Below are 17,124 nucleotides of genomic sequence, written 5' to 3'. Positions count from 1 at the left end.
ATTGTAACCTAACGTGATTTGCTACTCTGGATTATTTCTTACAAAACGTTTATATTAGGGCTGCCGTACCTTTTGCTACAACGTGTGTACATCGATGCGTTCATTTTGCACGACGCTTCAGTATTTGAACCTTCCCCCGTCGTTCCGTTCCGGTTATCAGCCTCTGTGAAGAAGAAGGAACTGCACAATACTGGGTAAGTGCAGCAATGGATTGCCACGTTAACGCTTCTTTCAGGGTTAGGAAATCGTCGCGCTATGTTGAGTGGGTATGACGTATTGCTTAATTATAAAAATATCCAACCCACTTTAATACAAACTCACTTTTCCATTTGGGTTAAATTGCTACGGCATTATCTCATGGTTTCTAACAACAGCTAGCTGATGATAAATGCGTTCTAGATCGTTTTTCCACGTCGCTAAGAATATGCGGCTGCTGGGTTCGAATGGGTAAAATGAATTATACTGAAGACCCACATCATATGTCTAGGTCGTACGGGCTAGATGTGCGCTACGAGAACAAGTTCAGAGATAACTTTTTCTAATCGTAGACAAGATAAAACACTGACAACGCTTCTGTACATTCTTTACATACAGTAAATAAATTTAGGCGCAGCAAAGTTGTAATACCTATGCATTTTACTCTTTTTTGTACTCTCTTTACATATGTAGGCCTAGTTAAGTGATTCAACTGAACATGTATCCCTAGGCTACACAAGGACAAATGTGGGTCGACCAGATCATAGTCGACGTGTAATATTATTCGCGTACATTTATTAAAACTTCGGTAATAGTATGAGTAATAGGCCGAACTAATAGTACTAAATTTCGTTTAACGGGAATGTATGTTTGGTAAGAACATTCTTTCTTCTTAAAGTGTCTCAAAGCATCTTAAAGTGATGGCCCATCCGATACACAGGTATAAATTTCATGAGTGCTTCAGCTTACGAAACTAGAAAATGAGCATGACACGAGCCTGACGAATATACTCCTTTTCTAACAACACAGTTCAGACAATAAAAGCCTTCCTCTACCCTCCAGAACCTGCCATATCTTTGTGAGTCTTGTAAGCAAGCTTAATTAAGCATTATATGTTGCACATCGATGATGATTGTTAGCGTAGATGATAAATATATTATATCAAGGACATTGCTTTAGGGATATGTCAGGATTAGGGACTTGATACAAGTAAGCTGGGGATCAAGCAAGAGAAGGTGCTATTATCATTTTCTTTTTTATTGCTCCAATTTTTACTGCAGAAACAGGATGTATGTACTGCCGGATTCAAACCTAAGTGGTCCTATAGTGAACTGGCCGACACTGTTACCATAGCATTGATGTGCGTAAAAGTAGCTTCTTGTAGACAGATCAGTGACGCAGATCCAAAATTCAAAGAAGGTCTAGCGATTCTAAACAAGATATTTGCCGACACGATCTGTGTGACCAATACTCCAGTCTCATTTAGTGTCCAGATTTTAGTGTCCCATCCAAATTTCTGCTAAGCTTTAAAATGTAATTTTTTTACTATCATGAAGATTGACTACAACTAGAGTATACAAAACTATATAATTTGACGCTTGTATGACGCTTATACAGATAAAATTATAGAAAGACACCCTTTTTACGCGAAGGCCAAGTAAAAGTCCGACTTAGTTTTATTCATCTGCTTGAAAATTTAAGGTTACTTCTGAGGAATTTCCGTGCAACTTTTTGAGTGGCGTTTAAAAATAGATTTGCATATCACTAATAGGAGAGAAATTATTTCTAGTTTTGATTCTAAATTTTCTCCGCTGTGTAAGAGTGTGGATGTCAATCTGTTTTACTGTCTGCTAAACCTCCATCCACATCCGCGGTACGCATATAGTACAGGACTATATACACCTCACTATTTTTCTATCCGAGCCAGGGGTATGTTGGGTATTACCTCAAAGGCTCTGCGATAGGTAAAGAAGCCTATGAGCTATGAATTAGTATAAATATTTCATTAGTGCAGCGATTTCTTGGTTAGGTTTAGCCTCATTGAAGTGCGAAATGTATTCTTAATTTTCTTTTTTTTTTTTTCTAAAAAGTCTTGTTTCGCGAATACAAAGAATTTTTTCACTGGATATTTTCAAAGGTTGCCAGAATAATTGTCAGAAACTTAAACCATCCGGGGTGCATTTAGGAATATGTAATAGGCAGTATAACCACAGTTGGGAAACTAGACAACAAAAAAAATTTTTAGAATAAAATAGACAGTTGAAAGTGTTAGTTATGTCTGGTAAAAAATGAATAATCTTAAATTTAATCGGGTTCGCAATGTTCAAAGAACGGAAAAAATTAGATCAGATAGGAAAACAAATTACACTGTGTCAGATGCTAGCCAACCTCTATTTCCTTGTCTACATTATACGTTTGCCAATTTTAGACATATTATATGGGCTTTTTAAACGAAGCCCGGCTTTAATAGGGATGTAAATACAAAGGTTGCGTGACAATGATATACTGGCGTGATAATTAGAAAATTCTCTAGGGTAACTTGGAGTCGTTTGCATGTCGGGAGAACTGTAAGATGAAGAAAATTTGGGCCTGTATAAATATAATTTTACAACACGAATAACTTTATTACATCGTCGTGAACTTACAGCTATCATAGAACCGTTAGTTTAGCCATAGCCAATCTTATCGCTATGTCGTTACACAGATTAAATTTCCCACTCGATTCTGTCTAAGTTTTGAGAAGCTTTCCAGTATGCTTATACGTTGTGGCCGGTTCTTCAGCTCTGCTAGAATTGTAGCATAGCTTCAAAGGCAGCATCGCCGTAAACGCGCAAGAAAGTCTTATTAAGAACTGTTAGACGACGGAGAAACAGGATAAATCAGATTGACTACTGTGAGAAATGATCTGAAAACATCTGGCAAAGTATCTCTAGGTTATAATAATACCCTAACTAGAGTGATATATACTGCACGAGAGAAATAAATGCGTATATTTCATGATCGTTCTGCTTATATATATATATACATTTCGAATTTTACTTTGGGACGACGCGCCTGCATAGTATCATCGTGACAAAAGAACACAGCATAATGGTGATTTTTCCAAATAGACGTATTGGATAAGAAGGTGCCTGCCAGCATTCCCCAGATCTGACGCCAACACGGTTTTTTTTTTCTTCCGAAACACCAGAAGGCCAGTAACATTGAAGCACTAAAAAGTTGCAGCTGAACAAGATACGTTACAACATGTGAAATGTTCGTTAAAGTGATTGGCCATCGTTATCGGCACTGAGTTGAACCGAAGGGCAATTTATACATCTGCGACAGGGGAAACCGTATACATTTTATGCCATATGCAGATGAAAAGTTAAGTTATAGACATTTTAACTATATATATATATACATTTTTTGAGACACCCTGCATTGCCTCTTTTGGCTCGACCACATGGTTTGCGCTTGGTGGAGGAAAGGTGTCTAGAACGAAAGCTATTCACAGGGACAGTCACTCCTTTTTTTACGGAGGAGTCATATAACGAATGTAATTCTTTATATTACACAATTGAAATAAAATTAAGCTTTTGGTAACATTTTTACGAGTCGTCACTGCAATTGAAGCTTTGCATTATTTACATCCGATAGCCGAGTAACAAAGAAGAGTTTTGCAGTTGGAACCTAGATTCCCCACGAAGACAGCATATTATAGCAAGTGTTTAGCGCACTTAGAATATATATATATATATATATATGCATACGCTTATAATTGCCATCTGTCAGCCTGAATGGAACGTAACCTAAGCCAATGCATTTGTCTCGTGTTTTCAAATGCCGCCTGATCATAACCGTATGAATCCGACAGTTCTTCAACGTCGAGGCAGCAGGTTACCAAGGTGACGCCAGACACCCGCGTAATACTCGATCGAGAATGGAGACAGCTGCTCAGAGGACAGCCACTAGACGCTATTCGGTGCGTATTTCCATGGTAAACGTGCAGCCAAAAACACTCTGAGAATGACCGTTCCATGAGTAATTTAGTTTTTTTTTTTTTTTTTTCAATGACAATAATTAATTGTGGACATTTATTACCTGTAGCTGTTGTTGTTGAGCCATCGAAAGAAGATTTTAGTTATTAGAGTCTAAGCCACGTACAGCAACCTCAGTCCAAAAGCAGCCCACTTAAAGCCTATAGACTAGCTAATAACTAAAAAGCCCTCTTGGAATTAAATCGTATCTTCTATTTGCTAAAGGAGTGTGAGTAGTCTGATTGAAATTTTTTACACCCAGGTCTTGTAGGCGTCCGCTACAATGAAACACGGCAAATTTCACCATATTACCTCTGACAGCTTATGAATGTATTTATTTGATCCAGGAGATTTTGTCTATTTTATTAACTTGTTAATTATTCCGACATTTGTCGATGTCGAATTAAACGATTATAGGGACTACTTAGGAGAAAAGATTTCATTCTATTTCGCTTGGGTCGGAACCCTGATAGCGTCGCTCGTCATTCCGGCCGTAATTGGATTCTGTGTATTCTTTTACGGGGTCGTACAAAAGTGAGTGCGCAACCTTGCCTCAATTACTGCTTATAGACGAAAGCTTTGCTAGACAAAACAGCACCGGGCCCTGCCCAGCAAACTGGCACAGACTATAGAGCTGAATTCCGCCTTATGTGGGTGACTCTCGGTAAAAGTTTGACTTATTTCATTTTGCTTTTTATTATGTCAGAGTTCAACAGGACAGTAACTTCGATCCAAGTCGAATTAACGATACTAAGCTGGCGCGAGCCTATAACGCTACAATGAGGTATGAATCGTTGATCTGAGCGTCGTTTCTGCAAGTGTACAGGGCACTACGTAACGTATTCGTCATTGTCCTTGCAGTATGCTCCTATCGTATCTGAATATCACCTGTTAATTCAATGATATCTAACAAAACGTTTCTTCTTTTAAAATATTGCTACGTTTAGCTATCCGAAACGAATTGATATAACAATAGGATCTGTGTATGCTTAACTATTATCAAGGGAAAAAAGCGTGATTTTTCATGCTTGCAAAGATTTTTGTTATGAAAACAAAGGTTGACAGAGTTGCTAACTTGCGTGAAATGTTGCAGTTCTTCGGTATTTGTCTATTTTGTGGACACGATAAAAGTTGCGGGAGATACTGAGCTTACTCCGTTTTGGGCATTCAGTATTTGTTTATGGAGTGAGTATATGCTTCCTTCAGATTTTGTGATTTTTGGTAGTAGGAAAAAGCCCGGTGTTGTGAATCGACCGTAGCTAATTTTAAGTAGTTTAGGTACGGGAACAGGTAGTAGTCAATGGCTTGTGCGACTTACGATACACCCTTTCCAACGACTATGAAGACGCTCAGTACACACTACGCTCAAATTATGTGCAGTATGCAAGTGCAGCTTCAGCCAGAACCTTCAAATCAGATGGACGCAAAACATATTATGTACCTTTTGCTCTGTGTGCTTCACGTTCCGAAATAATCCGAGGCATTTTCTACCCATAGGTAACGACTGTGTGGACATTCAAGTGAAGTTCGCCGGGTCGCTTGGCACAGCATATACATTTACGTTTCAAATGCGATAGAACTGAGGAATAGTATAAATTTATTCCACTTCGGGCTAATAGATTGCCCAACTAGTGCTTAAACGGTTCGGAGGTGCTTTGTAAGATTTCGAACAGAAAACGTTTTATTCATTTTTATATTCTCAGCTGATTTCGATTCAAAGTATGGGACTTTGACTAAGCTGTAACTAGCCTACTTCAGTGACTGAAGCTTTTAACATGTTAGGAAAAAATAGTTTTGTCAAAAAGGTCGTACGGCTAGTCAGGGTGTGTGCGCAGCAAGGAAAGGTGCTAAAGCCATGTTTCTATTTTAGTTTATATTGTAATTTGGCCTGAGTGCAGCGATTCTAAGGCCAAATTGAAATAGTTGTGCTTCACTAATGTTAGCCTGCATTTCTATTCATATAAGGATATGACTAATCTGGAAGCAGCGGGATCTAAACGGGTTTTAAGTTGATTGAGCTTACCCGTCTCACGCTAGTTCATTTTCTTAATCAGAATATATATATATATAATATTCAGAATGCCATCAAGCATTATTTCGCAAATCAAACTCTACATTATCCTATTCATATGGTTTTAGGTACAATTTTTTTAGAAATATGGAAACGTCGCCAATCTCTGCTTGCGCTCCGTTGGAATGTTGACCATTTTTCATCAGAGGAGCCAGACCGACCCCAGTTTTATGGGACAATCTCAGAGACTGATCTTCTAACGGGTGAAGTGCGGTGGAATTATCCACTCAAGCAGAGAGCCCTCAAGTATGTTGTATCATTCGCCTTTTTCACCCTCATGGTAAGTCGAGAAAAACTGCCTATAAGTTATGGGTCCGTCCTGTGAGATCAGATCAAATCAATCATACGTTCAGCAGTTGTTTAAAAACAGAGAGAGCCAGTTCTCATAGAATTTCAAAAGCAAATACCTATCAGCACTATACTAAACAGATACAAATAGATGTTAGTTAATAATTATTAACATTAACAAAGAAATTAATTTGTGTTACTTTCAGACATGTGTAGTCATAACATCAGTGCTTTTTGTCACATTGTACCAAGTGTACATGGCAAATGTATACTGTGGAGGCGCCAACAAAACAGAGAATCCACAAGCTTTTAGCGCTAACTGCGAGGCTCTCCATTCATCAGTTGTTGGACCTAGCTTGAACACGGTGTCGATTATTATTCTCGGAAAATGCTACGCGTACGTGGCTGAGAAGCTCACCGACTGGGGTACACTAAACGCTCTTAACTATAGGATTATTTCTATTGCCAATACTTTCAATCAATTCCGTGACTCTGTTCGCTAGGGTATCGTTCGATACTTCTCATCTTTGTTCGATAGCCTGTAAGAGACTGTGGTCAATAGAACCGCTCTATTTCCGCCTTCTCTCACACAGAAAACCACCGAACGCAAAGTCAATACAACGACGCGCTCATCATCAAGTTGTTCGCGTTCCAGTTCACAAACGCATATGCATCTCTATTTTACACTGCCTTCTTCCGTGACGAGCAACAGGACATCAAGGGGGTTAGTGCAGACCGTCCGCCACATACGACGCATGCGCTAAACGTTGCTTTGAGATGTCGTCCTAACATAACTCTGAAACGGATTGTAGAGACCCTTTAAATGCTAGCGGATATAAATATCACTCATATAAAATGGGTCCTACTTGGTGACGGGTTGCTTGGGCTATGCACTTTCTGCCTGCAGTGCATCTCACTACTGTTCATAAACAGTGTTGCATTTTTTGTCGAAGCAAAACTGCAACGCTGCTTATGCTTTTCTGCCTAGATCGTTTTAAACTAACAAACACCTATGATAGTAAAGGTATAGTGGTATTCCAAACTATACATGCAAACGCAAGATGTTTATATATATATACATACAGAACAAACAAGTTTTGTTGCTTATTTTCAGAATGGTTCACTGTTTAATCTAGGTGATGATTTTAAGGATTCGTGTGGAACAGATAAGGATACTTGTATGTCACTGTTATCTCTACAACTCCTCGTACTCATGATAGTCAAGCCATTGCCTAAGTTTTTCTACGATATGGTTTGGCCGTAAGTAATACAAGGAAAAGCATAGTCATGATGCCTACGGCAAGAAGTGGATAGATATCGTCGATTACCAGATTTATGCAAAAAGCAAATCAAAGATAAACGAACGGAAAGCACTTTTGTTTTGTCTTAACCTTTGTGGGCGTCTACTAGTTATTAAGCTCCTAACTCATCGTTGTCCTAATTTTTCTTCATAGGTTCCTAAAGCAGATTTTCCGAGAGCACGGGCTTATGAAAAAAGTGACCGACGTAGAGGGGAGTGAAACAGATCAGCATTACCTCGTCAAAGAGCTATATAAGCAGGAGGACGCTGAATTTCGTCGTGATGAATTTGCCGAGAAAATCATACAATACGGTTACCTTGTGGTACGCCAAAACTGTTTCTTTCAAAGTGCAGAGTTAGCACTAAAACACAATAAATATTTTAAGATATCCGCTTTGTACATTGTAAATCGAAATGTTCGATAGATGCAAAATTGCGGCTCTTACTTCACCTTTCCTTCTATTTGAACATTCTTGCTTAGAACCGTTTTGTGGAGGAAGAAGCGGAATTTAAGGTTGTGCACAGGTGATATATTTACAAACAGATAGTTGTTATACAAATAGATATAGTTGATTTCAGCGCGTCTTTTAATTCCTTCTTTCTAGCTATTCGCGTGCTCGTTTCCATTAGCCCCTTTGCTTGCTCTCGGTTACAACATATTCGATTTACGGATTGACTCCAATCGCCTGCTATGGATTAATCGCAGGCCCGTACCATTTCGAGATGACGACATCGGTATGAGAAATTGTTATCTAAACGGAAAATATATAATGTATATATTCAGTTGGCTTGTAATACATTGTTCTGCGCATACACCTAAAACGCATGTCAGTAAAAGTCCATATTATACATATACATTCACGCACTCGGTTTGATACGGTTTTACAGAGCGACACTTACACGTGACACTCAGCTCTCTGAGTGTACACACACGAAAAACATTGTTCGTGTATGCTATGCACTTTTTGCAGTAACTCCTAACTCTGACTCTGGTCTCAATAAGATTAAGCGACTTCTCACTTAGTTCTTTAAACATCGTTTAATCAGTTATCTTAAAAATCTAACTAAGGTATAAGATTTCTACTACATAGGCACTTATAATCCCACTTTTTTCGCAAAAAGCTTTCTATTATCGACTAGGTCTGGATTTCAAAATGGCGCTGCGTAGATCATGATCCCTCGGCATACAAGTTCTATGAACTAGAATCTCTTGTCAAAGAAGATACTTAGACCTTTGATTGCGGTCTGAGACCTAACATTTATGAAATTTCTGTTATATTTTTGTTTGGCATTCGCATGTCCGAAGTGTAAAACGGGATCATTTTCTATAGATAAATGCCATTATTACTTAGTCAAGGCTTTCGTTCCATTGATAAAAATCTTGCTGCATGAAGAAAGACCTATTTACAGGTCCGTACATTTTACATCAGTAGTGGCGGCGCCCGTATGTATGCTGGAAAGTTTATATACGAAATACACATTAAAGGGCTTAGTGTATTTGCCCTAAAAATATGCCACTAGCACTATGGTAATATTGATTATTTACAGGCCCTTCAAGGGCTCTAATGCTGAGTTACGCGGTTACTTCGAAGTTAACAGCTCGAGTCATACGACGCGTTTGAAAGCAGAAGCTTTAAGGTTGAAATATATATCCTTGAAACAGTGGCACTTGTAGCTCTTAGATGCCCGACTGAATTGAGTATCCAATAACTGAAATGCTGCAGCGTATTCTCGTTTATAGATGAATTGTGCGTTTGATATCAGACCCTGTGGATGTTGCCGAAGGTATGATACTTTCCAGGACTTCGCACCTTATAAAGGTTAACGATAGCAGCTGCTTATTAAAAGAATGTGGCCGTCAAAGTTATTTGTATGGATAGGCCATACGGTAGCTGTCCTAAATACTTGTTGTACAGATCCATCATCAAACATTTTTCGAATAACTTATCAAAGCGAGGTATAACGAGGACAGTCTAAGCTTCCTCATCACAACAGATGGAGGTCCATCTAGCGTTTCGCTCATTTTCGTCTGTAGCTTCTTCAGGCATTGCCAGATGCTTAGTCGACAGGTATCGGCATCATGTACAGCATTCTGAAAACGTCTTTTTGAGGTGGCAGGTGAACTACTCCTTGTATTGTGCGATAGTTTTTTCTTCAGAATTCGTAGAAATTCATAGAAAATTCTTCAGAATTCGTAGAAATTCATAGAAAATTCTTCAGAATTTCGATTTTTTCTTTATCATCCGTGACGAATGCTCGGTCGGCTAGGCTTATTATGCTCAGCAAATCTCCTACTACAGTTCTCTTATAGACAAAATTGTGAGCTTTGGGCTTCATAGTAGAGCGTATAACGTAAGGCCTTTTCGTTTCCTTACCGATTTCATCTCAAAGGAGAGGATTGTTTTGATATGGTCAGGTGTAGAAAGCATGTAAATCCCTTTCACCGATATGAATATCTTCCTTAAGTCCTGTGTGCATTCTTCTCGATATTTCTCGACCCCCTCTAGACGAATAAGAGCCAGTCTTTGGGTCTAACGTTAATTTCAGTGTGATAAAAATCTCGTTTTTCTTACTTTAAAGCCTGGATTTCTATCGGCGCGAATTGCAGTGCCGAAAAGTGTTGCTGTCCAATTTTCGTAACCATTTTTAGCAGCGGAGATATTACATGCACAGAGGTAGAAGTTGAGTAAATAAATCGTCCAAGGAGGTAAGTGGCCTAAACAAATAATTCGCCAATTTCTAAAAATACGTTTGGTACACTTTCAGGAATCTGGCTGCATTTGTTCAATTTTATCAACTATTTTGGAGTTGTCACCAACGCGTTCTTGATTGCCTTCACGTCACAATTTGGATCGGAATACCTTAGATCAAAGTTAACGAAATTTATGTTTATCGTCGGCTTTGAGGTCGGTATTGTTTGCGTCAAGGGACCTTTTTTTAAGAATATTATCGTTAATATTAAGTTTTTATCGTTTTGCTACACCGTTAATATATAACAACAGTTCTTTCAGCCTGAACTGAGGCAGCTTTATCTAGCATACACATAATCGTATTAGTTGACCGAATCTCATGGCTTCATAAGTGTTTAGAGAAATAAACTATCACAGCTGTTACAACGCACTAGAGTGGTCAATTACGGTAACTCGAAGTCCCCCGGGAATACAAACCCTTTACAAATAGTTCTTCTGATTTTTTTGAAACGCGTGGACTCGAATCGTACTGCGCTAATTGTTTTTGTTGTTTCAGCACTTAGTGTTTGTTGTCAAGTATTTATTGACGCTGCTCATACCTGATATACCGGAGGCAGTGAGGAACGCAAAAACTCGGGTTAGTAAATTTACAATGCTACAGAGAAGTCGGAAGACGGTTTTATTCATCATTTTTGTACGTGATTGAAAAATGTCTAAAATACGTGTTGTCATTCTACTGTATATGTATGTGTGTGTGTGTGTATATAGCGTTGAGACTGTGCTTGCGTGTTTATGTTTAATTCGCCCATCCGGCGCAAATCAACCTCTTTGGCATTGTTGGCGCAACAATGCCAAGAGTCCTAGGCGGGACAGAACTGCGTACGATGGAGCCGGTTAGGTGAATGCTTTTTCCGAGGGCAGTTTGTTTCAATGGATTAACCTTTTTTTTTGCAAGTTGTGCCCTTTTTGTAGAAGTTGCTTTTATGTTTAATCTTTTTGATGGAATTTTCTTCTGGCAGCCAAATATCTATGTGAAGGTTTATGTAGGGGGTAGTTCGTTTGCTAATCTTAGGGACCCAGCCCTCTGATGGAACGCTTAATAGCGATACACAAAGGATGAAAGCTTAATCTGCCATACTATGCAAAGGTTTTTTTTTTGATGCTTTCGACGAACTAGGAAACAATTCATTTTACGTACTTAAAACGGCTGTTTGATTGATTGATTGATTGATTGATTGATACAATGATCAATTGCCGACGAAGATGTTCGCTTCGCTTTCTTGACGGTAAGATGAGAGTGAGATGTGCTTTGGGACCTTTTCACAGCGATAAATATCAACTAGAAAACTGTAGTGGTTGATATCACGAGTAGCTGGAAATGTCTGAGCGAAACACCGATGTTCGGAAACCACTTTCTGTGCAACGTAATACTATCCTGACGCCGATTCTTGATACCAATCGACAACCAGAGTAAAAATGCAATACATCTTCCAACAGCTAAAGTTAATATTCTGTCATAAAAAAGGCCAAAAACGAGGTAGTAGCTTTTTCGTTTAGCTAACGCTGAAATGAAAACCTTTTTTACGTGCAAGTCTATGTAGGGAGACATTTTTTGCCATCAATAACAAAGTCTCAGTGAGTTGAATTCAGATATAATACACGCTCATATAGCTAATTTTTAGTTTTTGGCTCAGAAATGGTGGAAATTTAACATGGTATGCGTTCCTAGAACGGCGAGTGTTCTTGATGCCAGTCGATGGATATCGACCAGCAGAATAAGAATGAAATTGATATTTTTTGAGTGATATTTGCGAAAATCCCATTGCTCGTATTGGTTTGCGTCTGTAACAATGGGGACAAAATGCGTTTCGAGTAAATTTTTCATCATTAATTTTTAGAGAAAACTGCCAGAACGTCAAAAAAGACATCCAAATATATATAGTCAAAGAAGAATAGAATCAATGAAATTTTGCAATTTGGAACAATCAATGAAAAACAGAATCAATATGCCGATTCAGACGTGTCTAATATCTATGTCTTCATCAATATACGTAACGGCCGAAGATTCAAAATCATCAATTATTAAAATCATCGTGAACTATTTATTATCTTTTCATTCAATAGGATAGGATAGGGTAAGATAGCAAAATCCTATACTTACAAGGTTCCAGGAACAGCGTCAATTTTAAGTTCATAATTTAATAATAATAATGTTTCTTATAAAAATAATTTTTTTCGCATCAATATGCCTCAAGGACAGAATCAATAAATTAATTGACAATAGTTGGAACGGCAACGTCTGTTGCGTTTTGGAAACAAAGTTAATTAGGCAACATCAAAAAGCTTGTACCTAAAGTCAACACAATGTAGTCCAGACAAATCTAGCGCTAGATTAAACTTGTGGCGTACATTTTAGAACAGGCTAATGAAATAATTATAGGCGGATAATATTATAGTGTCCGTGGCCAGTGAATATTTATTATAGTACATGTAAGGTTACATGTAAAATCAAAAGTTTGTTTAGTGTAGGTATATACATACATGCATATATATATATATATATATATATATATATATATATATATATATAGTTGCGCAGTCGAGAAGTTAACTGTGGTAAAACTTCATAAGCGTAATAATATCCCAGACTAATCATATATCTTGAACGTTTTTGTACAGGAGCGACAGTTACTTACCTACATGATGAGTCGAGTAGCTACCCTGACCGCAGACCGTCGACCCCCAACAAATGCCTCAGAAAACTACCGTGATCGAATTCTCTCCCGAGCATCGAGACATTCTGTTACACCTATGGATATTCAGGCGGTACAGTTAGCAGCTAACAAGAAGCCTCTGAACATAGGCGGCCTAGCGAGTGTCGCTCAGCAGCAGCAACTAACCCAAGGAAATGGCACCAATCCCAACCCAAATAACAACAATAATAGTAACACAACGAATAATAAGAATACCAATAGCACCCTTCGATCGAACAGTGCCAGTGTCAATAGCAACATTAATGGAACTAGTGGAATGGATAAAAAAGACTGTAGGTTGATGCCTATACCGGACGACTGACGGTCAGGTGCATCAAGCAAGATCACTCGAACAACAACTGAAACAACACCGCCTTTGACGGCTGATATCGCGAATGCAGCGAAAATGACGTCAAACGAAGTAAAGGAAGCCGACGGTACCAAAGTTCTGTCTGCAACAATACCAGCAACACTTGATGCAGAAAATCTGTCAAAGTCGGCTACCGCCTCACATCTGTCGCCGCTTGCAAGTCGTGGTACGTACACAATTGTACCATTTAATATGTACTTAACAAATATGTGCGCGATCATTTATTTCGTTTAAAAAGGATATGGACGACTTGTTTTTAGAGGAAAGCCAACATATCTACAACGGCTCACGCTACCACCAATATCAAATAGGAATGAGGGTTGCTTTTTACTACGTCCACATCTATTTCGGGCTTCCTTCTATAATCAGGTGTTGCCTATCGTGTCTTTCTCCATCTCGCCTGGATACCAGAAGTGTCGGTCGTCTTCATGAAATCCACTCGAGCTCATTCTCACCTCGAATCGAGAGCCGCGGTCATACCGCGGCAGCGTAGGCCTCGGCCTATCGCAGCTTCACATGCGAGTACATCCCGGCACGACGACAAGTCCTCGTTGTCCAGCGATAGACTTATCAGTGGAACTGTCCTGCTGATAAACCCTAGAAGGGACGCGATGGGTTCTAATCAGCCATCGACATCGACAAGTTCATTAGTTTCCATCATCAGTTTCATACGATCCATAATCAAGATCACACCCATTGATCTTGATGTCCTTCAATAATCACTGAGGTGAAAATTTCCGATTATACTCAATATTAAAGTTTGTTGTTGTTAGGATGTTTTGAGCTGTAGGCATGAGTAAAACTATTCAGAGAAGCTCGCTGACAAGCAAAAATATAGTTGCTTGTCATTCTGTGTGTCAAGCTTGCAAATCAATTTGAACTAGTATACATATGTACCTGAGTTTATGTCAGACTGCCTAGATTTCCAGAAAAATTCAGAACCACTTTTATATAATTATTTGTCTCAACGCCTTAATGACACGTCTAGTTTCAAACACGGATTACGGACAAACGTAAGATTACTTGCCGGATTTCTAAAGGTCTATCAAGAAGCTGATTTTGTTCCATTCTGTCTGACGGTATGTTGCGCGAATCCAGCGCCACCGTTATCAGGCATTACGTGACATTTTGCTGCATTTATCATTTGTGCTAATACGCATTTCAGATATTTGCTAAATAGGTGGCGACCTTCATGTGTCAGACGCTTATTCACAAACACGTATAGACAAAAAACGACAAACGCATATACAGATAGATAATCGGATTTATGTTTTTGCGCCATGAACTACTTCTATTGTGTTTCTGATTCGCTCTAACTACGCACACGACGTCTACTGTTAGTGTTATCTCCTAATGTAAAAGATGATGAGTTATGGAAGTCCAGCTGAAAATTCCGTATTTAGCGATAATGCGAAGATTTCCGATTCTAGAAAGCCTGCAGCAGCTACAAATCCCGGATACGGTGGTGACCCTAGTTGCTGCCTGCTACGACCGACGTACTTACTACGCATGGTTGATCGCCACAGAACGAAGAAGCGCTAGGCTATACAAAGAATTTTTCATATTAACAAAATAGTACGATCATGAGATATCATAGCATTAACGAACGCATCGTCATACATTGCAAACGGTTAGTCCGACTACAGACAGAAATCACGACGGTTACTTCGAGCATTTCGTCTATGTGATATAGTTGTGAATTCATGATCGTTGCTATGGTGTGATAGTATCACGACAAGAATAAATGGACTTATAATTCCATTATATATATATATATATGTTCTGTCGAAGTTGTTCAGAGGTATTCTTCTGAGTACTGGGATTATATAGATGTATTATGATTGCAAGGTACTCTATGGGGTGTCCTTTTCAGATCATCAACGAACAGTACTCCTTATTATAATGAAAAATATGTATATATATACGGCAAACAAATACTCGCACAACATTATGCAACAATTTACTGATTTGGTAAGCAAACTAAGCGTTCAGTTGGCCTTCTCTTGTATCACAAGAAATTAAACAAGTGGTGTCAAGGGACAGCCAATTAAATACTTACGTTTGCGATCGCCAAAGATAAGAGAATTAATAAGACTCTCTTACCCTTAGCGAGGTAAGGACAGATCGTTTTTAATCTGAAACTTTTGAATTGATCTCACTTTTGTTTGAAGCTTTGTTCAGACCGATCAGAGTAGAGATGTATGTACGCACTTACGTTTATCTTTCAGATGTAAAGACATAAGTCTTATTTTTTCATCTTACCGATACAAAATTTACCAATATGATTTTCAAGTTGGTAAAGTACAAAGAAAAGACGCCTATTTGGTTAAGGAGACGTCGATAGCGCGAAAATATGAATTTAAAAAAATGCGCGTTACAAAACAAATATTCCGTCCAATAATTTTTGTTTGACCCTCATCCACTGTCTGCACAACATACGTTTCTAACCGATGACATATTAATAATATAATAACTGGCTCAAGTTCAAAAGTGAGAAGTCCTACGCCGAAAGAAACTTTCCTTTAGGGGTCAAGAAAAGCGAACTTTCCGAGGCCTTAGCCACCTCTTCAATATGAATAAACGAATGTTAGAGTTCATATGAAACGGAACCTTGTTGATATTATTATTGTAACCCCAACGCTAACGTTTGATACAAATTTGTTTCTAGAGCGAAACACTAAATATTTATAGGTAAATGTGATCTGTCGCGTTGCTGTTAATGACATGGATCGGTTTTTATTGCTAAAATCACTGTTAATTTCGTGTTCGATTGAAACGATATCATAGCGGTGTGATAATCAGTATATAATACGAATAATCGCTATCCTCAAAATAATGTTTTTTTTTTTATTATTGTACTTGGAGAATAGTACTCTTTCCGGTTATTTGGTATTTTCCGATCTATAATTATTAGCCATTTTCATTTTTCGATGAGAGTCTTCAGCGACAGAGAGGTGTGCATACAGGATATTTTAAAACTCGGAGTTGACCGTTAACGAAACAATAGAGTTTTTTTTAATGGGACCATGTAGCGCCGATACTTATCTTGCAGCCAAAATCGAATTTTGTATAAAAACGACGTCTTCTCAATTCTGGCAAACATTACATAATAGTAGATGTGATTGCACGGCAGCCTGATTTCCCTGTGAGTAACCTATATATATATATATATATATATATATATCGTACCGTCGTTTGTCATAGAAGCCTTTAGTAGGTCCCCACTTACTAGAAAATAGTAGATCGAATATAACTTAATGCTATCATAGCAAATAAATAATCCAGTAATTTGTCAAACACTCAGGTCCATTTCCATAAGCGAAGAATATCTTTACAATCCTCAAGATTCTGTTCACTCATTAAAGTAGCGTCCCCAATCTAATATACATATTACGGTTTGTTTTTCAATCATCAAAGCACTTCTTCAATTGAACATCTGCAATTTCGTCTTGTTACTTTAGCAATTTTCTACCCTTGATCTATCATCTAAAAATCAAGATCTGTTTTTTCATTTTGATTACTCGAAGTTGCAGAATGTAAGGTTGGATGGTAAGGAGACTTGAGGCTGAAATGAAGATTAAATGGTTGACATAAAAGGTAAGGTATCGTGCGTTAGCACGCCGACAAACTCACGAATTGTGTCTCCAGCCAGAACTT

General features: G+C 38.3%; 1 protein-coding gene across 8 annotated transcripts in view; it reads left to right on the top strand.

Annotated features, from left to right (window-relative positions):
* LOC111249716 (anoctamin-3-like) overlaps nucleotides 1-16,076 on the top strand; it is a 34,451-nt gene extending 18,375 nt beyond the window's left edge. For 3 of the 8 annotated variants that reach the window (XM_022803953.2, XM_086986750.1, XM_086986749.1), the window contains exons 7-21: nucleotides 59-194; nucleotides 3,833-3,940; nucleotides 4,413-4,529; nucleotides 4,702-4,779; nucleotides 5,089-5,180; nucleotides 6,135-6,346; nucleotides 6,561-6,780; nucleotides 6,948-7,078; nucleotides 7,469-7,614; nucleotides 7,809-7,977; nucleotides 8,260-8,389; nucleotides 10,421-10,560; nucleotides 10,901-10,981; nucleotides 13,024-13,633; nucleotides 13,837-16,076. In XM_022803953.2, coding sequence (XP_022659688.1) covers nucleotides 59-194; nucleotides 3,833-3,940; nucleotides 4,413-4,529; nucleotides 4,702-4,779; nucleotides 5,089-5,180; nucleotides 6,135-6,346; nucleotides 6,561-6,780; nucleotides 6,948-7,078; nucleotides 7,469-7,614; nucleotides 7,809-7,977; nucleotides 8,260-8,389; nucleotides 10,421-10,560; nucleotides 10,901-10,981; nucleotides 13,024-13,419 — 2,156 coding nt within the window. In that variant the 3' untranslated portion in view covers nucleotides 13,420-13,633; nucleotides 13,837-16,076. Of the gene's footprint in view, nucleotides 1-58; nucleotides 195-3,832; nucleotides 3,941-4,412; nucleotides 4,530-4,701; nucleotides 4,780-5,088; nucleotides 5,181-6,134; nucleotides 6,347-6,560; nucleotides 6,781-6,947; nucleotides 7,079-7,468; nucleotides 7,615-7,808; nucleotides 7,978-8,259; nucleotides 8,390-10,420; nucleotides 10,632-10,900; nucleotides 10,982-13,023; nucleotides 13,634-13,836 lie in introns of those variants that run through there. The other 5 variants (XM_022803954.2, XM_022803956.2, XM_086986753.1 and 2 more) reach the window with 5 other exon arrangements.
* Nucleotides 16,077-17,124: the final 1,048 nt, after the last annotated feature.

Source organism: Varroa destructor, unplaced genomic scaffold (genome assembly GCF_002443255.2).
Source record: "Varroa destructor unplaced genomic scaffold, Vdes_3.0 BEIS01000004.1, whole genome shotgun sequence".
In the NCBI taxonomy this organism is placed as follows: domain Eukaryota; kingdom Metazoa; phylum Arthropoda; class Arachnida; order Mesostigmata; family Varroidae; genus Varroa; species Varroa destructor.
The sequence above is the reverse complement of the archived record's forward strand: the minus strand, read 5'-3'. Positions and strand labels throughout refer to the sequence as shown.